Below are 17,214 nucleotides of genomic sequence, written 5' to 3' on the forward strand. Positions count from 1 at the left end.
GTGTGTGTGTGTGTGTGTGTGTGTGTGGCAGGAGAATCAAACTTGGTATAAATGGAGTAGTTTAAATAACATAAAAACAAAACCTCCAAAACCAATCTAATATCACGAGCATAACAACAAACAATCTCTGACAATGACATGAGGGGAAACAGAGGGTTAAATACACAACATGTAATGAATGGGATTGGAACCAGGTGTGTAGGAAGACAAGACAAAACCAATGGAAAATGAAAAATGGATCAATGATGGCTAGAAGACCAGTGACGTCGACCGCCGAGCACCGCCCGAACGGGGAGAGGCATCGACTTCGGTAGAAGTCGTGACAACTTGTGTGTTTGGAAACTCTGTCCGTTGATTATTCATACTATTTTGATTCATCATATTATATGAATCTATATGGAAGAGCTCATTCCTAATTCATGTTTCTATGGGTACAAATGCTCGATGCACTTAATCATCATCAATGGATCATGAATCACTCACCGAAATGAAAACTAATCACAGGTGGAAAGGCCTTAAAATCAACCCCCACCAGTAATTTATTTCCATTAAGATGTTTGAATTATTCTACCATTTAAATATCTGATGGTTTCAGTTAAGGGAATAAAACAGAGCGAGGCAGCCACTTTAGAGGGACATTGAGGGAAAATATTGTCCCCCTCTATAGCATTTCACACCGCCACGGGTGCGATATGCAGCTTTAAAGCGTGTTTTGAAGTCTCCACCTTGAGTTTTGTTTCTATGGCAACTCAATTCCGGGGCCCAGATAAAAGAGCTATTATTTTTGCGGAGGATTGGAGACAAAGTGAGTACGTTGCTGTTGGTTGGGAGGGAGATTTGTCTTGTCTGACAGAGTTCTGCAGGGCTTTGAAAGCATTGTCTTTACCAGGCGATTTCACAACCGATCACCAGCTCACATTTGATTTCATCCCAGTAAACGCTGATATTTAATAGTATATTTACCATACTATGTACAACCAGTCAGACATAACACCGCCATCACAGAGGGCTCAATGACATCCTGTAAGGTATAGGCCTATGCCCCACGCTCTCAAAGGGATAGGTATTCTATTCTTTGATCTGTTTCAATCAGACCTCTTTGTGGGAAATGTTTCTTTAGATTCACCCTGAACCACATTTGAGTCGCATCAATAATGCAGCTTAAATAGATGAAGGAATATGTCTTTTATTTGACCATTTATTTATGCTGCATTGTGTGTTTGTTTGTCTTTTCTCGTTCATATTGCATGGTGTTTAAGACAATGCAAGGAAAACAAGACAACACACTGAACAATCATACAGTGGATGTCTTTTTTAGGACAGGCTGTTGCTTGATGTTGTAAGATAGTGGACCCTACGGTCTTTTCAGGGGTGCCAAGCGTCAGCAGTCAGGGGACCTCAGGTGCAAAATGGTGGTATTTATTTACAGGTGCAGAAAAGGTCAATAAAGCTGGTGTCACGTCCTGACCCTAGTAAGATGTCATTTTCTATAGTAGTGTAGGGCAGGGCGTGACAGGGGGTGTTTTTGGCCTGATCTATGTTTTCTAGTTCTATGTTTAAATTCTAGTTTTCTATTTCTATGTTGGATTGTTTGGGGTTGATCTCTAATTGGAGACAGCTGATCCTAATTTGCCTCTGATTAGAGATCATATTTAAGTAGTTTTCTCAATGTGGTTTGTGGGTTATTATATTTTGTGAGTGTGTATGTGCCTCCTGCGTCATGGTTTGTTGTTGTGGTATTTCAAGTTTTCTGTATTTGCATTCAGTTTCACGTTTAATAAATATGTGGAACTACAAAAACGCTGCATCTTGGTCCGCTCCTTCGAACAGCTGTGACAGCTGGAACCATTAATATAATTTACATGATGCGTTGGCAAACATTTGACTGACAAAAATAACAAACATAAACTAAATGGCTGATACACCGAAGCTACTGGCTTCTAGCTACCATTTTCAAACTAGTCAGACCTATAACTTTGTGTCAATATTTCCTCGCACAGCTGAGTTAGAGAGCCCTGGGACAACATATCACTCTAGCCTAATAAGCTCTCAGGAAATGGGCAATCTGAACAGGTTAAAAGCCCAACTTCTAACACTGGAATAATCCAAAATGCACCTAAACAGGTATTTCATCAATTAACATATCTCACTATAATCAACATTTCTGATTTAGGTCAATGGCCATTACATAATTAATTTCAACATATCAGGACACGATCTCATAACATTCAACAAATATTGGGAAAACACCCTTCAACATGGAACATTATGATTACTATGCACGTGAACCTGTTGGTTAACTACGCTTCTGGTCAAAAGTTTTACAACACCTACTCATTCAAGGGTTTTTCTATATTTTTACTATTTTCCACATTGTAGAATAATAGTGAAGACATCAAAACTATGAAATAACACATATGGAATCATGTAGTAACCCAAAAAGTGTTTAACAAATCAAAATATATTTTATATTTGAGATTCTTCAAATTGCCACCCTTTGCTTTGTTGACAGCTTTGCACACTTTTGGCATTCTCTCAACTTCATGAGGTAGTCACCTGGAATGCATTTCAATGAATAGGTGTGCCTTGTGGAATTTCTTTCCTTCTTAATGCATTTGAGCCAATTGGTTGTGTTGTGACAAGGTAGGGGGGTATACAGAAGATAGCTTTATTTGGTAAAAGACCAAGTCCATATTATGGCAAGAACAGCTAAAATAAGCAAAGAGAAACACGAAGACATGAAGGTCAGTCAATACGGAACATTTCAAGAACTTTGAAAGTTTCTTCAAGTCCAGTCGCAAAAACCATCAAGCACTTTGATGAAGCTGGCTCTCATGAGGACCACCACAGGAATGGAAGACGCAGAGTTACCTCTGCTGCAGAGGATAAGCTCATTAGAATTACCAGCCTCAGAAATTGCAGCTCAAATAAATGCTTCACATAGTTCAAGTAACAGACACATCTCAACATCAACTGTTCAGAGGAGACTGCATGAATCAGGCCTTCATGGTCGAATTGCTGCAAAGAAACCACTACTAAAGGACACCAATAATAAGAAGAGACTTGCTTGGGCCAAGAAACACGAGCAATGGACATTGGACCGGTGAAAATGTGTTATTTGTTCTGCAGCGAAACGCCATCCCATCTGGTTTGGGCTTAGTGAGACTATCATTTGTTTTCAACAGGACAATGACTCAACACACGTCCAGCCTGTGTAAGGGCTATTTGACCAAGAAGGAGAGTGATGGAGTGCTGCATCAGATGACCTGGCCTCCACAATCACTCGACCTCAACCTAATTGAGATGGTTTGGGATGAGTTGGACCGCAGAGTGAAGGAAAAGCAGCCAACAAGTGCTCAGCGTATGTGGGAACTCCTTCAAGACTGTTGGAAAAGCATTCCAGGTGAAGCTGGTTGAGAAAATACCAAGATTGTGCAAAGCTGTCATCAAGGGGAAAGGGTGGCTATTTGAAGAATCTCCAATATAAAACATATTTTGATTTGATTAACACTTTTTTGATTATTTCATGATTCTATATGTGTTATTAAGTTTGACCGGTAGTGTATGTGGACGTCACAGGCGTGTTCGTTCTACAAACTAGTCCACAAACAACATGCGGTTGTGAGTAGGCCTACAGGCTGGCGATACAATATACCTTACATTCTAAATAACCAAAGTTAAAGGTCCTATGCAGCCATTTTTATCTCAATATCAAATCATTTCTCGGTAACAATTAAGTGGGCTACCTTACTGTGACTGGTTTAAATAAAAATGGTTAAAGGAAACAGAAATGGCTTCTTAGCAATTTCTCAAGCAAGAATTTTGCTAGGACATTCTGAGAGAGGTCTGAGTGGAAAAACTGAAAACTAGCTGTTACTGGCATAGAGTTTTTGAACTCTCTCTTATTTGTCTATCAACTAATTTACCACCTGGTTATGTCACCAGGCAGGGCAAAAGTCCATCCCACCAAACCAGGCTGACATTTCAGGCAGTGGGACATGTCTAGCAGTAGGAATATACTTGAAAACGCTAGGGAACATTAACAATCATTAGCAACATTTGCGACGTGTGTTTGACGCCTTCTCCTCCAATGGGTTTCGAGAAGGAGGAGAGGAGAGAGGACGCGAGAAGTATGCAATTCAGATTCTTCCAATGTACTTCAAATATAAATAAACAACCTTAACTTGCGTGTGATTGGACATGTCTAGCAGTAGGACGCTTGAAAATGCCAGTAACATGAACAAACATGATGAAACGTTTACAAAGTGTCTTTGTTGCTAAATGAGTGGAATGTCTAACTTGACAGGCACTCACCAGTGCCCGTCAAGGACTGACTTTGTCGCTTGACGTGGTTCATAGCATAGGCTACTGCGATCCTCAGGATGTTACCTTGCTGTAATTTTTGTGAAGGTCTATGAAGAAGGTGACCAAAAATCACACTGACCCGCAATTGGCCCCAAAATGTGAGCCTAGCTCCGAATTGGTGAGTTTACTGTATGAATCACCAATCTGTATCATACACACAATCTATTTCTAAATGATGACTATTTGCAGGTCAGCAAAATGCATTTAGCATTGCTTCAGTGAGCAGTTTTAAACAATTACTAGCTCATTTGCTGCAGACAACAAGCAGAGAGGAAATGCAAGGCCAAAAGAAGAGATACTGGCTCTATTTGGATTCCTGCAGGATGTAGGTGGAATGTTCCTGTATTGTATACACCCATTGACTGTGGCATACCTTACTTATTTCCCAGCAAATGGATTGTTGCTCTATTGATGTTTAGGCACACGTACAGTATGAGGCCCAAGAGACTTTCCTTAGACACGATGATCACTTATCATTCCCCTTTCCTCCCTCTCTCCCCCCTCTTGCTCTCTCCCTCCCTTCTTTCTCTTTCCGAAGGGGCCATCTTTGATGAGTCTGCCAGGAAGGATGACGAGGTGTTCCGCATGGCTGTGGCGGACCTCAACCTCAACAACGAGATCCTGGAGACGGAGAAGATCACCATCTCCGTGGAGTTTGTGGACGGGAACAACCCTTTCCAGGCGGTCCAGGAAGGTAAGGCCTTGCCCTCGCCCTCGCCCTTGCCCTGCAGTCACTACAACCACCACCTGCAGTCCATCTCACACTCAGCGAGGCCAGAGGAGTGGCTGACAAAGTCTATTGTTTCCCCCCGACGACTCTGCATGGTTTTTCTGTGGATATGCTTCAGCCTTTCAGAATATCAGATGGAACCCACATGAATCCATCTGAAAATCCCTCAATTTTCAGACCAAACCTTGATCAATGACACACTGAACTGAAATAGCAGTATATTAGGTTTTGAAGGTGTTCCTCAGAAAACGAAGAAAAGGTTTGTGTTTTGGAAATCTCTTTTACTGTTACAGTAGTTGCACCATTCTGTAAATGGTGTCTGTTGAATTCCACTGTACTTTACCAGTGATACTCTCGGTCACTGTTGATATGCACTCTAGAATTGGGAAGATTATCATTCTTTATTAAAAAGGCTCGTCATTTTGGTTGATATTCTTCCAATATTTCTGAAATATGTTTCAATACTGCCATTACCTGAAACGTTGCTACCAATTAATTAAGCTGGTAACGTCAATGGCATTTTGTCTCGGGAGATATCTGATAAAAAAATGCAGAGACGTGAGGCACAAAATATAAATGAACTCCTCTAGCATGATTCCATGATTTAATTAACTGATAATTGATAACAGAAAATAAAATTCAGAGCAAAACCTGTGTTCGACTGAACAGACATCAACTAAAAGAGTCATATTTCTCTGGGTTTTAAATAGGTCCCTTCGGTTCCTTCTGACATCAAAGAACTGCTACCATAACAAGCTCCTAGCATCATGTCATATTGTCGCCGGTAGCAACTCGGCCCTTTTAGATCCCTAGCCTGGGAAGTCTGAACACAAGGAGAAGTCTGGTTGGAACCTGTTTAGCTAATGGACACTGGTTATTTGTGGATGGTGGCAGGTGTACAGTCTAGTGCAGTCTAAGAGCCTAATAGTTATTACCACTTGGGGCTTTTGTTAAGCCTCTCTGGAGCACCTGTACCTGAGATGCTCTCTTGTCTTTGAAGTCTCATTGTGAGTAGTGCTATTACTGAATACATTACATGTGTTCTGGCTGAATGATGATGGTGGGTCTGCTGTAAGCATCTTTTGTTACTACCTTTTTATCTGTTGCTCTTCGAACAACGACAATAAAATCCAATTTGCTTTTGTTAATTAAAAAGGGTTCTTAATTAATTTCTGATCATGGCCTATGGAGTGATAAATTATTATAGTGATGTATTTAGTGATATATAATCAGAACACACTTTTTTGTGTAGATGCATTGATGTGAAGAAAACATATTACAGGACTATGCTCGGTCTTAATTTAGAATAATTGTTTTCCACCTCTGCTCATTTATAAACAAATAACTGTGCACAGAAAATCACAATGCATGATTCATGTTGGTGTTATAATACATAATATAGAATATAAAGAAATGTCCCTTTTTCAGGACCCTGTCTTTCAAAGATAATTCGTAAAAATCCAAATATCTTCACAGATCTTCATTGTAAAGCATTTAAACACTGTTTCCCATGCTTGTTCAATGAATCATAAACAATTAATGAACATGAACCTGTGGACATGAACCTGTGGTAGGCAATTAAGGTCACAGTTATGAAACCTTAGGACACTAAAGAGGACTTTCTACTGACTCTGAAAAACACCAAAAGAAAGATGCCCAGGGTCCCTGCTCATCTGCGTGAACGTGCCTTAGGCATGCTGCAAGGAGGAATGAGGACTGCAGATGTGGCCAGGGCAATAAATTGCAATGTCCGTACTGTGAGACGCCTAAGACAGCGCTACAGGGAGACAGGACGGACAGCTGATCTTCCTCGCAGTGGCAGACCACGTGTAACAACACCTGCACAGGATTGGTACATCCGAAGATCACACCCGCGGGACAGGTACAGGATGCTAACAACAACAGCCGAGTTACACCAGGAACGCCAGAATCCCTCCATCAGTGCTCAGACTTTCCGCAATAGGCTGAGAGAGGCTGGACTGAGGGCTTGTAGGCCTGTTGTAAGGCAGGTCCTCACCAGACATCACCAGCAACAACGTTGCCTATGGGCACAATCCCATCGTTGCTGGAACAGACAGGACTGGCAAAAAGTGCTCTTCACTGACGAGTCGTTGTTTTGTCTCACCAGAGGTGATGGTCGGATTCACGTTTATCGTCGAAGAAATGAGCGTTACACCGAGGCCTGTACTCCGGAGCGGGATCGATTTGGAGGTGGAGGGTCCGTCATGGTCTGGGGCGGTGTGTCACAGCATCATTGAACTGAGCTTGTTGTCATTGCAGACAATCTCAACGTTGTGCGTTACAGGGAAGACATCCTCCTCCCTCATGTGGTACCCTTCCTGCAGGCTCATCCTGACATGACCCTCCAGCATGACAATGCCACCAGCTATACTGCTCGTTCTGTGCGTGATTTCCTGTAAGACAGGTATGTCAGTGTTCTGCCATGGCCAGCGAAGAGCCCCGACCTCAATCCCATTGAGCACATCTGGGACCTGTTGGATCGGAGGGTGAGGGCTAGGGCCATTCCCCCCAGAAATGTCCGGGAACTTACAGGTGCCTTGGTGGAAGAGTGGGGTAACATCTCATAGCAAGAACTGGCAAATCTGGTGCAGTCCACGAAGAGGAGATGCACTGCAGTACTTAATGCAGCTGGTGGCCACACCAGATACTGACTGTTACTTTTGATTTTGACCCCCCTTTGTTCAGGGACACATTATTCAATTTCTGTTAGTCACATGTCTGTGGAACTTGTTCAGTTTATGTCTCAGTTGTTGAATATTGTTATGTTCATACAAATATTTACACATGTTAAGTTTGCTGAAAATAAATGCAGTTGACAGTGAGAGGACGTTTCTTTTTTTGGCTGAGTTTGTAATACATATAGTATGTGCATACATCCATGTAAACATAGGCACGTACACTACTTTGATGAATCTGATACTATTTACACATAGGTCTTAGCATGGCTCTTAGCAGTGACTTACCGCTAATGCTCAGCACTTGGCTTTTTCACACCGACAGAACTTGTTGCTAAACCATGGCATAACATTATGAAGGAGTGTTTATTCCAAACCTAGGACTTAGCCTCTCCCATCTGCCTTGGTTTACCCAGTGTCTCCACTACAATGCTCCCCGTACGTCTAACACATCCTGTAATAGGCTTGGCGCTGGATTTGAATGGGATGGAAGAAAGGGAGCCCTGTCGCCTTGTTGTCATCTCAAACAGCAAAGACGGAACAAAGGCAACGAGAGGCGCCAAGAAGCCTGTCCAATTCTTCTCCATTTGGGAGGTGTTATGTCGTCACTGAGCATCTTTTTGTCTTACACACATGTGGACACACACACACACACAAACACACACACACATGTGGACACACACACACACACACAAACACACACACACATATACATACACACACTGTGTCGGTGTTGGGTTGCCAGACGACATCCTATATGGTGGGCTTTTTCACCTTTTGTGTGTTTGTGCGCGTCTGTGTTTCTGTGTGTTTCTGTGTGTGTGTGTGTGTGTGTGTGTGTGTGTGTGTGTGTGTGTGTGTGTGTGTGTGTGTGTGTGTGTGTGTGTGTGTGTGTGTGTGTGTGTGTGTGTGTGTGTGTGTAGTATTTGTATTTATGATGGATGCCCATTAGCTGCTGCCAAGGTGTATTTTTATCTGTTTTTTTTAATTAGATTTTACTGCTTACATGAGTTACTTCATGTGGAATAGAGTTCCATGTAGTCATGACTCTATGTAGTACTGTGCGCCTCCCATAGTCTGTTCTGGACTTGGGGACTGTGAAGAGACCTCTGGTGGCATGTCTTGTGGGGTATGCATGGGTGTCTGATCTGTGTGCTAGTAGTTTAAACAGACAGCTCGGTGCATTCAACATGTCACTCCTCACATACAAGTAGTGAAGAAGTCAATCTATACTCTACTTTGAGCCAGGAGAGATTGACATGCATATTATTAATGTTAGCTCTCCGTGTACATTTAAGGGCCAGCTGTTCTGCCCTGTTCTGGCCCACTGTAATTTTCCTAAGTCCCTCTTTGTGGCACCTGACCACACGACTGGATAGCAGTCCAGGTACAAGCAACAAAACCAGGGCCTGTAGGACCTGCCTTGTTGATAGTGTTGTTAAGAAGGCAGAGCAACGCTTTATTATGGATAGACATCTCCCCATCTTAGCTACTGTTGCATCATTATATTTTGACCATGACAGTTTACAATCCAGGGTTACTCCAAGCAGTTTAGTTTCCTCAACTTGCTCAATTTCCACATTATTCAATACAATATTTAGTTGAGGTTTAGGTTTTAGTGAATGATTTTTCCCAAATACTTAGCTTTTGTGTTTTGGAAATATTTAGGACTAACTTATTTCTTGCCACCCATTCTGAAACTGACCAAGCTGTTTGTTAAGTGTTGCAGTCATTTCAGTCGCTGTAGTAGCTGACATGTATAGTGTTGAGTCATCCTCATACATAGACACACTGGCTTTACTCAGAGCCAGTGGCAGGTCATTAGTAAAGATGGAAAAAAAGTAGGGGGCCTAGACATCTTCTATGGGAATGCCTGACTCTACCTGGATTATGTTGGAGAGGTTTCCATTAAAAGAACTCCCTCTGTGTTCTGTTAGACAGGCAGCTCTCGATCCACAATATCGCAGGGAATGTAAAGCCACAACACATGTGTTTTTCCAGCAGCAAATGATGATCGATAATATCAAAAGCTGCACTAAAGGCTAACAAAGCAGCTTTTTATTATCAATTTCTCTCAGCCAATCATCAGTCATTTGTTTAAGTGCTGTACATATTGAATGCCTTTCCCTATAAGCATGCTAAAAATATTTTGTTCATTTGTTACTGTGAAAAAGCATTGTATCTGGTCAAACATAATTTTTTTCAAAAGTTTACTAACAGTGGTAACATAATGATTGGTTGGCTGTTTGAGCCAGTAAAGGTTGCTTTGCTATTCTTGGCAAGCGGAATGGCTTTTGCTTCCCTATAGGCCTGAGTGCACACACTTTCCTGTAGGCTTAAATTGAAAAGATGGCAAATAGGAGTGGCAATATCGTTCGCTATCATCCTCTGTAATTTTCTATCCAAGTTGTCAGACCCAGGTGACTTGTCATTGTTGATAGACCATTTTTTCACCTCTTCCACACTTGCTTCAAGGAATTCAAAATGACAATGCTTGTCTTTCATAATTTGGTCAGTTATGCATGGATGTGTAGGTTCAGAATTAGTTGTTGGCATGTCATGTCTACGTTTTCTAATCTTGCCAATGAAAAAATCATTAAAGTAGTTGGCAATATCAGTGGGTTTTGTGTTGAATGAGCCATGTGATTCAATGAATGATGGAGTTGAGTTCAAACAAAGTTAGCCTGACAACAGGCCCCTGAACTTCAATCCCACCATTAACAAGGAATCTATAACGCTACGTATAAGCACACTTTGTTTTGTCCTCTACAAGGGGATTCTTGCAGGCACTACCCATTACTGTTCACATTAAGGACAAACACACAGAGAGGACTTCTTTAAGCCAGATATTTATTATTATCTAGATTGCAGGGATGATTTGCCAGGATCGTACACAGGGATTTGAAGGTGAGGGGAGATCAAGGCAATGTTCTCAACATCAACATCAGTCCTCTTTTAACCATCCCTGCAGCTGGAGCCCGAGCCGCCCGAGAGCTTGTAGAGATGTTCCTTCTCACCCATCTCTGTGTAGTACCGCTTCAGCTTTGGAAGGGGTCTTTGGAGCATTTTGCATCTGGTTGTAACGTGCGTCGTATAGAGGGGACCAAGGTGCGGCGTGTTGAGTGCTCATAATTATTCTTTAATGAAAAGCGGAACACTTTGCAAAGAAGCAAAACGACAGCAAACAGTTCCGTCAGGCAACATACAACTAAACAGAGAACAACTACCCACAAACACAATAGAAAAAAAACCCAACTTAAATATGATCTGCAATTAGAGGCAACGAGGACCAGCTGCCTCCAATTGGAGATCAACCCCAAAAAAACCAACATAGAAATAGAAACCTAGAATATAACAGAAATAGAAAACATAGAAAACCACCCAAAAACACCCCCTGTTACGCCCTGACCTACTCTACTATAGAAAATGACATCTTACAAGGGTCAGGACGTGACACTGGTTCTAAAATTCTATGGAGAGCGGGTGTGTGCTAAAGTAACCAGGCACAGCCTGTTCTCATTGCTTTGCATGTGAAACACGGTTAATTGTGAAAGGTATGCTGCTGCCACTTATGTTTAGACACTGCGCTATATCTCATCATCTCCCACCATAACCAGATTAATTAGTGAACAGGTAGATGTGCGTGTGTTCACGGCTCATATTGATTAAAGCAGTAAGGGGGACTGTAATTGGATAACAGCACAAGGGGTGTGTGGAAGGGGAGCTTTTCGCTCATGGAGGCTGCTTGTGAGTTCTAGTCTTCTTGTCTTCTGCTCTCAGATGTAGCGATAAGTAACGATTCCCACTCCGTGTCTCCACAGTAACACACCAAGCTGACAGCACAGGGAGCTGTGGCTGAGACTGAGGTGGATAGGGCTTAGCAAGGCAAGTCTACAAAGTCTTCTTGGGAGAGCGAGTGACTTTTGAGGAAAAGAAGGGTGAAATGCTGTATGACTGACAGACAGGTAAAATAATCTAGTTTAATGACATGCTGCTCTGTAGCAAAGTTGTGCCATACCCACGATTTTGTTGAAAGTGTCAAGAATATTGAAAGACTATGATGCAAAGGTGATAATGAGGCGAAACTAGGGTTGCAAAGCTACCGGTAATTTACCAAAGTTACTGGAATCTTCTGTAATTTTGGTAACAGATAACCTATGGCAATCGATGGTAATTTTGGTAATTTATGCTTGAATAACAAAACAAATCTGTATTCATTTATAGTATAATTTGTTTTATATCTGTGTCCATATATTGTCCATGAGTTTCTAGTGGATAGACCATATGGTTCAATAGAAAATAGCTTAATTAATGAAAAAAGCATCTAATCAACAATGGAATTATTTTCAATTAACTCTGCATCAACTCCAACAATTGGCTTTTTACACGACCGTCACCAGTTTGGAGCCAAAACTTTTACAACAACGACATATTGACATAGTAAAATAAAAAACATAAAAAAATAAAGGATATTTCATGCTGAAACCCTCATATTAGTCCTTACACTCGTGGGAATTGGCCTATATGGATAGAGCTAAATTGAAATGTTTCTTACAGAAGAAATATGGAAAGCATATGCACATGCAGAGCAATCAAAAGGGAACAGTTTGGAGATTATGGGGCAATTATTAGACTGAATCCAAACATTACAGTTGATATTATGTGCATTTGATATTTACTGTACTTTCTGCCGTATTTGTTGATAACAAAATCTGACAATACTCAGTATTTGGGGTATGTGCAACGTAAGACAAAAAAGGGTTTGAGTGAGAGGTATATCGTCTGCAAGTGGCCACATAATTCTCCAAAGTGTGCACAATTCCTACGCAATTTCAATGCACGTTTTTGACTCATAGAAGAGTCTTCAACTTTAAGGTGCTATTTTGAGCTCTCCTTGATGTGCTGTTGAGGAACTAGATCAAGCAGACTTATAGTTGTTTTTGAAACACAGCCCTGCATCCAGCCATCACATAATTACTGTTGTTGTTTACGCTTTCCAAAAACGGTCCATTGACACAATCTGGTCAGGTGGGCATCATTTGAAAGCTTGTTCTATTGCTAACATGGCTGGCTAAGTTACAAAATATGATCTTACAGTGTTAGGCTTTCACAAGTCAATTCAGAGAAGCAGATCGCAATTTTAGTGTGCATAGAATAGAGTCATGAGTGCATTCAGGTACGTTTTCCCCGCCAAATTTCTTCACAATACGACAAACATCCCAGCTAGCACAGTGGATCTGGGCCATTTCCGTCTAAGAGTCGGGGCATTCGGCTGAGAGTCAGACTCGGCCGTCGTCAGTATTACTTATGGCTTGGATGCAGGGATTGAGCTCGGGCGGATTCCGGTGTGAGTTATCTGGCCCAAATGTATTACTTGAGGCTCGGGGCGATTGTGGCTACTCTCTGGCAGATGATTACACGGGCTGTTTTCTATAATTAACATTTCATTATTTATTTATTTTTTACATATTTTCTCATTGTTTCTGTGATCAAAAAATAAAATGAACAGTTAAACAGGACTCTTAAAGAATTTCATTTAAGTAGTATTTTAGTATTTTGATACTTTGTGCAAGGCAATTGATAAGCATTGATAAAACTTGTGGGTGGGGCCTCCCAAGTCGCACAGTGGTCTAAGACACTGCTTCGCAGTGCAAACTGCGTTGCTACATATGCTGGTTCGATACCCGTGCAGGCTGTAACAATTGGCCCAGCGTCGTCTGGATTAGGGGCGGGTTTGACCGGCTGGGGTGTCTTTGTCCCATCGCACTGTGGCGGGCCAGGCGTATGCATGCTGACACGGTCACCAGGTGTACGGTGTTTCCTCCGACACATCGCCTCGACCTTCGCCTCTCCCGAGGCCGTACGGGATTTGCAGTGATGCGACAAGACAGTTGGATATGACAAAAAGGGGGTAAAAAACAAATAAATAAAATGATTTTTTTTTTTAAATGTGGATGGGTATAATTTGTATGCATAAAATGTATATTAGTGATATTTAAAATGACTAAATCTGGAATTGTTGAATACATTTATTTCAAATTGCATCGAGCCGCTTCTGGGGGGATTCTGGTAAGATGTTGGCTGAATTCCGGTAGACGGGAACAGCCCAATGTACTTGGGCCGATTCTGGGCAGTCATTCATTTTGATTCCGGGCCGAGTCCAACACTCGATTCCGGGCCAATTCAAACAGTTCCGCCCCGCCCCTGGAAGAGGGCCGCTTCTGGGCCGATAGGCTTGTTCTGTTCAGAACAATCCAGGGTATGACACCATGTCATCTTGTACATCAAACATAGTGATCATAAACGTCAACACTGAATATTACAGGGGTTTTATGATTTGGAAATGTGAAGTAATGGGTGTTTGTCTTGCTTGTATGACATCAAAGTCACAGTTATTATAATCCTCAACATCTCACCTTTCGAAATACATCGAGTCCGCTTTATTTACAGGATTTCCCTCACTCAGACTACAAACAATTTGAACAAGTTGGCCAATTAGCTGGTGACAACTTTTTTATCGCTCGCAGTGTTCAAGTTCAGAACCACTGTCAGTCAAAGCCAATACTGCGCTGTGAAGCAGACCTTGAATTCTAACACCTTGTATAGCATGTTACTGTACAGCCACTGTGTTCCAATTTAGGTGTTTATCAGTGTCCAAATCTGCTGTTTTGAACCCCTATATGGGTACGAGTGTAAAAAGCTAAACACTAATGGTACTAACTAAGTTGATGGTTTATATTTAGGATCATGTTTTACACTTTTTTCTTAAAAAATAATCTTATTTGTTTTTTTTTATATATATATTTTACATGGGCCAGAGATAATTACAGACACTTTTGATAATCTCAAGTACCCAAAAGGGCTACTAGATGCCTTGTGATAAATTACATCAAATCCTTGAAAGTTACCAACATTCTGGTAGTTTACTGGAAAACTTTGAAGGTTTCCCGTAATATACACTTGATTGCAACCCTAGGCAAGACAGACATCATAGAAATTAAATAAATGGAGTGAGATGAATATCTTCATGTTTGAGCTTTTTTTGTAGTGAACAGCCAGGATGGGGAGGATTGTGGGGAGGATTGTGATTTTGATTGGAATACAATGGGACAGGAAGCAACAGTAGACACTTAGAGCAATCAATGAGTCTATGTGTTTTCATATTTGGTTATACGATAAAAAGCCTCTGCAGATATCCGCATGTCTCATTCTCCAGCCTCTCTGCAGGGTTCCTCACCGGATTTTCAGAAAACAAGCTGAGTTTTTGACCAGAGCAGGCATATTTAATGACATCAATATTTTAGTGCTCAATGAAGCCACTCTGAGTTATGAAAGATACAGAGTTCACAGTTGGTTAGGATTGTGTTTTTGTTTGTTTTCGTGGCTGGGGGGGGGGGGGGGGGGGGGATCACAGGAAGGGAACATGTCAGTGATTCATTCCCAGTTTAAGACAACAGATCTTTGCTCTATACAGCCCATTTATATAATTGACTAGGGACATGGACTATACCCAATAGGGTTAGCTATCTGATGAGGTGAGGCACCATCGGGCTTCTCACCTGTTCCACGCATGCATGCAAGCACACACACACACACACACACACACACACACACACACACACAGTTCAGATCATTAAAATGTAAATGTTGTACCAGATGGTCAGTGATATTGTAATATTTTTATTTAGTAATTATGTTATGTGACCCCCTCAAAGGAATCTACAGTATAGTCTCAGCTTACTAAGCAATGTGATGCATAAGACCATTTCATGTGAGTCATCTTTCTCCCATCCCTCCATCACCTATCCTCCCCCCTGTCCTTAGCTGTGCCTCGGTCAGCCTGATATCCTAAAAGGCTTCCTTCTAAATGCCAGCATTCAGCTTTATCGCCACAATCCAATTATCCAGACTCTAATCAATGGGGGGCATTTCCAGTGGTGAGGCTGTCATTTGTTATAAAGTGGCAATATGATAGCATTCTGCAGCTGACAGCTGGGTGAAACCCTTCTGCTGGGGCCCGTTGGCTCCTCAGAGGGACTTGGCCCCCAGAATGGCATGTCTGGCAACCCCTCAATGTGAACCTGGCAAGTTTTCCCAGAAATGATGGACAAAAGCTCCTTTAGTTATGAATGTTTACGAGGCAGCGTGCTGCAGTAGGCTACATCTCTATTGAGCGCAGTGGTTTCCTGCTCACGCCGTGTGGTGTTATGGCTTCTACTGTGGCGTTGTCTGCAGGACTTAGCCTGGCAGAGCTTCCCCCTAACCACAAAGACCCTCCTTTATTGGTTCCCGGCAAAGCTGCAGAGCCCAATATGATGACATAATCATAAACAAACATAATCATCAATGATGACAATACAAACATACAGTATACGTTCAAATTAAAAACATATACAGTATGCCTCCTGAGTAGCACAGTGGTCTAAGACACTGCATCGCAGTGCTAGCTGTGCCACTAGAGATCCTGGTTCGAGTCCAGGCTCTGTCGTATCCGGCTGCCATCTTGAGACCCATGGGGTGGCGCACAATTGGCCCAGCAGGGATGTCCTTGTCCCATTGTGCACTAGTGACTCCTGTGGTGGGCCGGGCGCAGTGTACGCTGACACGGTCGCCAGGTGTACGGTGTTTCTTCTGACACATTTGTGTGGCTGGCTTCTGGGCATTGTATCAAGAAGCAATGCAGCTTGGTTGGGTTGTGTTTTGGAGGACGCACGGCTCTCGACCTTCACCTCTCCTGAGTCCGAACGGGAGTTGCCGCGATGAGACAAAACTGTAACTACCAATTGGGGAGAAAAAGGGGCACATACACAGTAAGCAGATTTTGTTTGTTCACTTTCCCCATTAGTCCCATCCCACATGAAAAAATAATATGGTGTATACTATGGTAGGAATACTATAGTATTCAGTGTAGTGGTTTTGCGGACCTTAGTATTCACTGTAGTTTAACCTCTATGGGCTAGGCGGGACGTAATCGTCCCACCTACGTAACAGCCAGTGTAATCCAGTGGCGCGATTTTCAAATACCTTAAAAATCCTATTACTTCAATTTCTCAAACATATGACTATTTTACAGCTATTTAAAGACAAGACTCTCGTTAATCTAACCACACTGTCCGATTTCAAAAAGGCTTTACAACGAAAGCAAAACATTAGATTATGTCAGCAGAGTACCCAGCCAGAAATAATCAGACACCCATTTTTCAAGCTAGCATATAATGTCACAAAAACCCAGAAGACAGCTAAATGCAGCACTAACCTTTGATGATCTTCATCAGATGACAACCCTAGGACATTATGTTATACAATACATGCATGTTTTGTTCAATCAAGTTCATATTTATATCAAAAACCAGCTTTTTACATTAGCATGTGACGTTCAGAACTAGCAATTTCAGAACTAACAATTTACTAAATTACTCACGA

The 17,214-nt window shown here is 41.8% G+C and overlaps 1 protein-coding gene across 2 annotated transcripts in view; it reads left to right on the top strand.

The window, feature by feature from the left end:
* LOC106580171 (glutamate receptor ionotropic, delta-2) overlaps positions 1 to 17,214 on the top strand; it is a 609,807-nt gene that overhangs the window by 73,530 nt on the left and 519,063 nt on the right. For both annotated transcript variants that reach the window (XM_045704300.2, XM_014160933.3), the window contains exon 2: positions 4,904 to 5,059. In XM_045704300.2, coding sequence (XP_045560256.1) covers positions 4,904 to 5,059 — 156 coding nt within the window. The remainder of the gene's footprint in view (positions 1 to 4,903; positions 5,060 to 17,214) is intronic.

This window comes from Salmo salar, chromosome 20, assembly GCF_965601325.2.
Source record: "Salmo salar chromosome 20, fSalSal1, whole genome shotgun sequence".
Classification (NCBI taxonomy): Eukaryota; Metazoa; Chordata; class Actinopteri; order Salmoniformes; family Salmonidae; genus Salmo; species Salmo salar.